Below are 8,372 nucleotides of genomic sequence, written 5' to 3'. Positions count from 1 at the left end.
CCCTTCAGGAGAATGAAAAAGAAGCTGATGAAGAGCTGGAAGAGTGTCCTAATTGCTAGGCTGCAGAATGCCCAGGGCACCCAGCACCTCCTACTGAAGGATCCAATTGTCCTATGCACATGTCCTAAATCCTAGACTAAAGGACACATCCCTTGCCCTCTCACATCCCTTTCTCTCTCACAATCTCAGTTATTCATGAACTATTTGTTCCAAGCAGAAAAAATTAAGAGGTGGGTTCTTTTTCACTTCAGGTTATCTTATGAACCACCATGGAGACCATGATTTCATTCACATCTGAACTCCAAACAAGGGAGAGGATAGAGCTAACCTGTGTGTTTTGCTTGCCCATTAGTTCATTTTGACAGAAGACTTTCTGGCTGCTTTTTGTTGGACAGATTTCCTCAGTATGTTCAGAAACCACTTAATGGTTTGGACCTCATAGAGATGCAGGAAACACCTGGTATGCAACTTCAAGGGCTTGGTAAGCAAGTAGCTTGGTGTTGCCAGGATCTGAGTGGCTATGGAATAATCAAGGCAGCTGAGTAAGGAGTCTGAAGATTAAAATTTGCTCTTAAAAAAAGTATGGATTATGATTCAGAAACTAGAAAAGAATATAAATACCCTCAGATATCACTGAATTCCATTGAGGGTGAAATATAAATACCCTCAGACATCGCATGGACTTCAAATTGAGGGTGAAACCATCCTTTCTTTTCCTGCACCTCCTCCTCAAAATTTCACGGACTAGTGTCACACATTAATTTCACAGTTTCTTCTAATTTAGGTCCTTTATTAACACGGAATCAAGTTACTCTGGTTTGTACCACATACCAACAGATACCCACTACTCCATGCGGTGGAAGTCTTCCTGTCCAAAAATCAGTAAATAGGAATATAAGAACCTTCCAACTACTAATTGTGGCTTACTATTTACAAACTTTATTTATAAACTCATTTTCATGCAGGTACAAAATACTAATTCCATGGACAAATACACATTATTCACCACTCTAAATTATATACATTGTATTTGCATCTAATATTCAGAGAAGTGCAAAGTCCACAGTGACGTAAATAACAAGTTTTGTAAACTATTAGATGACGAGCTCTCAAAAGATATTAGTAAATGTATGATAACGTATTTTTTTATATACTGCTGAAATCAAACAATTTTGCAGTAAAACAACATACATTTCAGCTACATTCAAGTGATTATTTTATTACCATGTATTATGTCTTACAAACTTTAGTGGAGATGAGCAAGAGCGCTACAGAACCATACCTTAACGCAAGAGGTGTAATGCATGGTATGTGCAGGCATAGCAAACGAGAAATAAGAGCTGGAAAGAAAAACAAGGTAAGAAAACTTGTACAAAAATGGACAGTAATACTGACTAACACTGGGTTATAATCTGATTTATAACAGACCTGAAGGGCTAATAGAGATCCAATTCAGAAACACCTGTGCACTGTAGGTACAGTTTGGTGCAGATCAAGAGTGCACTAATACAGTCAACGTTGTACACGTAAGATAATGCACTAAATACGCTGATATGCATATAAACAACTAATTTGCTTACAACAAGTAGGGCAGCACAGTTGTAGTACTGCATCCTTGGCACTTAGTGATAGGACAACATGTATTTGGTTTAACTAAATTCATAAACAGGATATATACTGGTTTGTAGGATGGAAAACATACATTATCCCTTTGAACCTTCCAGTTTTACAGCATTTTTCTAATTCTCAAGTTCAAACACAAACATGATACACTAGGTAGATATGGAAGACGTTTCAGATATTGGCTTAAAACAAGACCTTCAATTTAAAAAGAGACTCTCAAATTCATTTGAATGATGTTAAGTAAAACTGTTACTGATGTCCTGTGTTGAAAAAAAAATCTGAAACATTAAAAATAAAAAACCAACCTTGTAATACAACCCACAATGTCTTTATGGGCTTCTCCTGAACAGTAATTGCTTCCTTAATGTCCCTGTCATATACGGTAATTTCACTTAAAAGAACTGCTGAAGTTATTAATCTGAAAAGTTCTAACTGAATTGAAAGTTTGGCCTAGCATATTGTATCACACAGAACAGAAGGAAATATGCTCTTCTTCAAAGAAATCATGTTCCAGCTATGAAAGGATTCCAATTTTAAGTGATTGTCCTTTATTAAACAACATTAACTGTCTGAAGGGAGCCAATTTACTTTTGCCTGTTTTAAACAAACTGGCTAAATTGCCATTTTATATTATATATAACAAATGTAATAAAACTTTTCTTAACATATAATGATGTAACACTTTAAAATTAACTGTTTAATATTTTACAAAGACATTTTATTATATATGAACTATACAACACACAAGACTATGAAATATTTTGAACATGTACACATTTCTGTACTTTTAATGTAATTACTATTTAGCACCAAACATTGGTGCCTGCAATTTTAACAGTCCTCTCAGATAAAAGCAAAACAAAACACCAGAACATTTAAGTGGATGTGTTTGGTGGGGTTTTTTGGTGTTTTTTTTCTTCCTGAAAATAAAACATATTACAAGGAGAATTTATCTAATCACTTTTTTCTTTCCCCAATTTCACATTTTGCACAAAGCTTTCCAAATGGATCAACATACACACACACAAAAAAAATAACCTCTGTTCTCTGCAGTGCAATTTGCCAGGGATAAAGTTTAAACCAAAACTGACCCTTTCCCCACTACTATTGAAAACTGCAGTCAAAGTAAACATCAATACCAATCACAATCGAGGAGATTCCTTTACCCCTTGTTGAAAATGCTATCCTTTTTAGTATCCATTTTAATGAAAATATTTGCATAGAGCAGCCTTGTATTATTTCTAAAGAACATTGTGAGCGTTTTAACACAAGATAAGGCACATGTTTTTCAGCATTGATATTCTAAAACTAATCCTGAGGATCTTCTCCTCCCCCTCATCAAAATCTGCTTTTAATATACCCTGTTTTACCTGAAGAAAGCAGAAAAGCTATATAGAATAAATCAAAACTCTTTAGCTGAACTAAATTCAGAACATTAATAACTCCTGATAATAGTGTAACAAATCCACAGATAAAGAATAAACTTATTCTCTAAACAAATTACCATTAGAGGGAAAGAAAAAAAGATACAGCCAGTAGCACTGTAGATGTTAGCCAAAAGTTCACGCACTATGGATGACATTTATAGTGAGTTTTGCTAAAACAAGCTCCCATCAGAAACAAGGTAGCTAAATTGTGAGGCACTTAAGGTTGACATGAAAAGGAGGAATGCAAGGGGTCTGTTCCATAGAAAACCTGAAGTTGCATATCATATCCTTGTATTAAGCCTTCTATTAAAGTGCTAGAAATGGAGATTTAAAACAAAAGGACTTAAATATAAAATAAGTGATTAAAGAGCTTAGTATGCATTAAAATTAAGTGCTTTTGAGTCTCATGAATTTAGAGCTTTTTAATAGTTTTTTAAAAATAAAGTCTGGAAATAATCCATGTGTGAAATCATCTTGTGCCATTGATGGTATTTGTAAAGTGCCCAATTATTTTCTAAACAACAAAACCATTTGCCTTATCTTATGTTGTATAGCATGACATAGTCTGTAGTAAGTACGTAATCCATACTGCAATGACACAGTCAATCTGATGGAAAACAGCACATGCATACTTTTAGTCAGAAGTTTCAATACCACCTGTCACTCTAAAAAGCCAGTTCTTGGATTACATATCCACCAGTATATAGTGCAACCAACCTCATATTCTCAAAATGCAATTTAGCTGTTAACGTCTGATGCTCAAAGAGAGACTTATCAAGCTTTTCCTCAGAACAGCCTGAAGCCCAGACAAAATCACAGATGGAGCCCTGGATCTGAATCACATAAATCCACTAGATGCCAAATCTGAGAAGGATCTGGGTTCTTTCGGATGATGAAGAGGCTGAAGCTGTGTGGCAGTCTGTGTATTACTGATCACATCTAACTGAGAGGGGTATGATTCATTCACATTTCCTCCATTGAAACCGTTTTGGAACTGGCAGGAAAAAAGAGTATAAATGGTTAGTATGGAAAACCAATGTATTTATAAGTATTTAAAAATCCTCCTAAAGACACAGACTGGATGAGAGAATCTTAAAATACATTAATTAGCTTTAAAACGTTTTTTAAAAATGATGAATAATGAGAAGTTCATTTGCATTAAAGTAGGGACTGAATCATCAGTGAAACTTACTCATGTTGAACCTTAATTCTGGCGAAGCAAAGAAACAACTGTTATCTGAAGTGTAATATAGTTTCCATTTATAGAAAGTACAGTCTGACTGAGCACTCCTAATTGTCACATCCAGGTATTACACTTTAAAAGCAACCTATTTACATCTTTTCATGTCTGCAGTAGGAATCAGACTTTACAGCTCTTCCAGGAATGCACATGCAGTCCTATCGGTAGGCTGAAGAATAGTGTGTTCAATCCACAGGCTGCACTGTTGCAGGGTGGGCTTTCTTGACAAACGATCTTCAGACTGACAATGCCAAGTAAGAGCTTTCATCAGTCTTAACATAATTGTTCACAGGATTATTTTAATAATCTGATGTAATACTTCCTGTCATGCTGTGGAAAAAGTCACTTTATCTGCAAAATACTCCATTCAGTCATGCAAAGAAAATACAACAAAGTATTTTAAACATTTCCATCATCTCTTTGGGAGTAGCTTATATCTTTAGTACTCATTCATTCCAGGTTTGTCCTTAAAACCATGTCTTACACATTCATTCATTCACCTCTCAAAATAGGCTGGGTTTTGGTTCTTTTTTTCCCCTTCTGTGCAAATACTGAAATTTGACTAACTATCCACAGTTTTTCTAAGTTTTTAACAAGGACTATAGCCATGTGAATTACATTTTTATTCAAAGCTGACATACTTTTAAAGACAGCTACAATATTATATGCTAGGATTACTTCTGACAGAAGGAGATTGTTCTTCCTTAACAAGATGACTACGCTCATTAAAATTTTTAAGAACTTCGTCAACACAGAATCTAGTACTCAAAGTTCTCTCCTGCTTAATAAAGGAATACTGACCTTAAACAAGCAATCAAACTGCCTAAAGGCCTTTCTGTCCTTCTCTATCACTGAAAGTGTTTTTAGACAACATTTGCCATGATCCTACCACAATTACAAGTTAGGCAGAAGGTCAAGGCAGATGACCACAATAGACCCTTCTGGCTTTCTAATCCCCTAGTCTCTTCCTGTAGAAATTGATGGGAGTTGAAGTCTGAGGAAAGGATAGCAATCATGGCTTGTGTAGCAACATCTGTCCTCTCTCTAGACTCTAACCACTGACACGGATGTCAGTGTGCTAAATCCAGCCACAAAGACTGCCCTACTTTGGTTTGGCTGTGTGAACGCAGGCTCAGACAGCAGGATCCTATCTGCTTAGTCGCATGAGGCTTCTGCTTATGCAATGGTATCCCACACAGCTTTTTTTCTAACATGAGGGGCTGAATTTGCCCCCAAACAACTTAAGCAAGGATAACTTCACAAAGTGGCCTTTGTTCATTCTTTTCTGACAAAGTAAATGCAAGATTGTTATTGCAGCACAGCATTCTAGTAAATATGAAGCAATAGACCTATTTGGTTTTTTTCAGGTATGCTGTCTTAGTCCTTGCACTTTTTACAGATAGATGTGAAGAATATGTAAGGAAGAAAATAAAAAGGATTCATAACAAAAAATGATTAAAGCAGTGTAACAACAATATAATCTGCAAAATAAATGCAACTGAAGCCAACCATTTAATAGAAAGAAATGGAATTGTGAATGCACTGGCTGTTCAAAACTGGTGTATCACACTAGTATAGCTTTTGTGAAAAGAACAATTCTTTGTTGTTATATAGACAAACCTGGATGACATGGGAACTGCTCTGCAACCCTATTATCAAGATCCATGAAAGACTAATAACACTGACCACAGCCAGGCAACATACAGCCAAGCAGTGCTCAAGTTTGCATACTGCAGTTTGTCAAAGTCACTTCATGCTATTTCAGCCCTTGGGCACTCAGGGAGAAGCTGTTCATCTTGCTGAATTGTTCTATAGGTAAATTTCTGCAATTCTGCGATTACATTTTTCCCCTAGTGAAGCAGTTTTAAAAAGGATATGTTTTGTACTTGTATTAAGCATATCAAAAATTTGGCTATGTTCTAATTGCATTCCTCACCTTTGGCTTGCATAGGTTAAATGCCAATTAATATTTTAATTCTGTAAATGCTTATGCATGTGCATAAGCATTTGCAGGATCAGTACTTCGAACATTAACACATTGAGGTAAAGTTAAAAAAAAAAAAGGAAAAAAAAGAATTGCGGCTCTGTACTTGAGCAGAACTAACAGAAATAAATGGTACAATTTAAAGTATTTCAACAAGGTCACCATAATCAGGTATTAGTAACAGAATTCTTTTACTTCTAAGTTAATTTTACCTATGAAGAACTTTGTTTAAAACTGTGCTACAGCCAGGGTTCTCTCTTCTACAGCTTTTATTGTGCATTCTCATTTGTGAAAAATGATCCAGCTTATCTAATGTGAATATAACTTTTTGTTACTGTCTTCAGCAGATAATTTAGACAGCAGCTTGAGGAACAAGCTGACTTTCACTTATAGCAATATCATTGTGTGTAGGAGCACAATAGTTCATATTTCATACTTTTAATGATATTATAATCTAATACTTTCTGTAGTCCTAAAATCATTGAAGAATCTGAATAGCTACAGAATACTAACACTTTAAAAAAGATATTTTTCTGAATCCTTACAACATATTTCATGAAAATGAATGTACCAGGCAATACTGCTGGCATCACTCCTGTCAAAAGGGTATACAAGCAAATTCCAAACTTTTGACCAATCTGCTTTTCTTTTGCTCCTACTGGGAAAATTACTGGTAGGTACAACAGACTAGTTCACTCTTGATTAATACTGCCAAAGACAGCTATCAGACTGTAGATACACATACATATAAACTTGACCAAATGCAAGTCTCTTCAATCTAATGAACAAATAAAGCAAGGACATTCACACATTGCTAACCCATCAATTTCAAACTCATTAATTCAATCGTGACCAACCCTACATCCTGGTAGCCACACAAAACAAACTTAATTGCAAATACAAGCTATGCTGCAATGATGTTAACCTTACCTTGTTCAACAATGTTTGTTGATTTGCCATCATAGGATCATACTGCATTTGATCCACACAGCTGGGCTGTGCCTCCTGCGTGCACTGGTACATAGAAACAGCGCCTGCATAGCATGTTTGAGGAGTCAGCATAACTGACTCAGAGTTTATCCCACACTCATGATTTTCAGGGACTTGCTGCAAACAACTGAGAAAATCCTCAAAGTTGGAAGAAGCAGAATAGGTTGATCTGTCGAAACCTGCTGCAGGGAAATCCATTTGAGGAAAATTGGAAAGCTGTGGCATCATTGCTGTGGGTTGCTTGTAAGGAAGAAACTCTTGCCTACACTCATAAGGGGCAGTGTTTACTTCTGATTTGTAAGAGAACTCAGATGTAGTAGCATGCATGCCAGGGAATACATATTGCTGGGGCTGCTGCTGTGAGCAGCTAAGAGGCATGCTGATGCCAGAGCTCCAATTTGTGAACATCCCATTGACTTGCATATGTTTCATCTTTTGACAGAGCTGCTGTTGCTGCTGATGCTGTTGCTGCTGATGCTGCTGTTGCTGCTCCATAAGCTGCTTCTGGTGCTGATTAAGTTGATGTGGATCTAAGTCTTGCTGTACCAAGCAGCCTTCAGTCTGGACCAAGGGATGCTGTTGGTTACAGTCTGAATATAGGAAGTCAGACTTATTTAAGGAATCCTGAACATAAGTCAGGATTTCATCAGTTATGTTGATGTCCCCAATATCATCCACATCAGATAATTCAGTTTTAAAAAACTCCTCAGCCTGCTGAATACACTTTAGATCTTCAAAGTCAATACCCAGATTTTTCATGATGCTGTACAAATCACTGGTTTTGTTATCCTGGAAGAGTGCTGCACTGTCTTCAGGAAGTGGAACAGTACTGTCCTGGGAACACTCCATCAGCTCCCGTTTGAGAATATTGTGATTTCCGGCAGGCAGGAGATTATCTGTCCAGCTGCTGCCAACGACACCACCCAGTTCATTCCTACTGTTTGCAAAGAAGTTCCGTTCAAAGGAAAGTTTATGTGATGCTGGAGGGCACAGATAAACAGACTCATCTTGCCTTAACATGGCACCTAGGAGGGAGTTCGGATCCACAGAATCATTGTTTTGCGTTGTTTTGGCTCCCTTTCCCGTTGTGCTTTTACTTTTCGTCTGA

General features: G+C 36.6%; 1 protein-coding gene across 1 annotated transcript in view; it reads right to left on the bottom strand.

The window, feature by feature from the left end:
• Nucleotides 1-3,489: 3,489 nt before the first annotated feature.
• LOC103809932 (aryl hydrocarbon receptor-like) overlaps nucleotides 3,490-8,372 on the bottom strand; it is a 52,796-nt gene continuing 47,913 nt past the window's right edge. The window contains 2 exon segments of the mRNA XM_009082806.1: nucleotides 3,490-4,044; nucleotides 7,205-8,372. The exon segment at nucleotides 7,205-8,372 is cut by the window's right edge and continues 24 nt beyond it. Of these exon segments, the coding sequence (XP_009081054.1) occupies nucleotides 3,889-4,044; nucleotides 7,205-8,372 (1,324 nt within the window). The 3' untranslated portion in view covers nucleotides 3,490-3,888.

The sequence above is a fragment of the Acanthisitta chloris genome, unplaced genomic scaffold (genome assembly GCF_000695815.1).
Source record: "Acanthisitta chloris isolate BGI_N310 unplaced genomic scaffold, ASM69581v1 scaffold33869, whole genome shotgun sequence".
Lineage (NCBI taxonomy): Eukaryota > Metazoa > Chordata > Aves > Passeriformes > Acanthisittidae > Acanthisitta > Acanthisitta chloris.
This window is presented reverse-complemented; position numbering and strand designations above follow the sequence as displayed.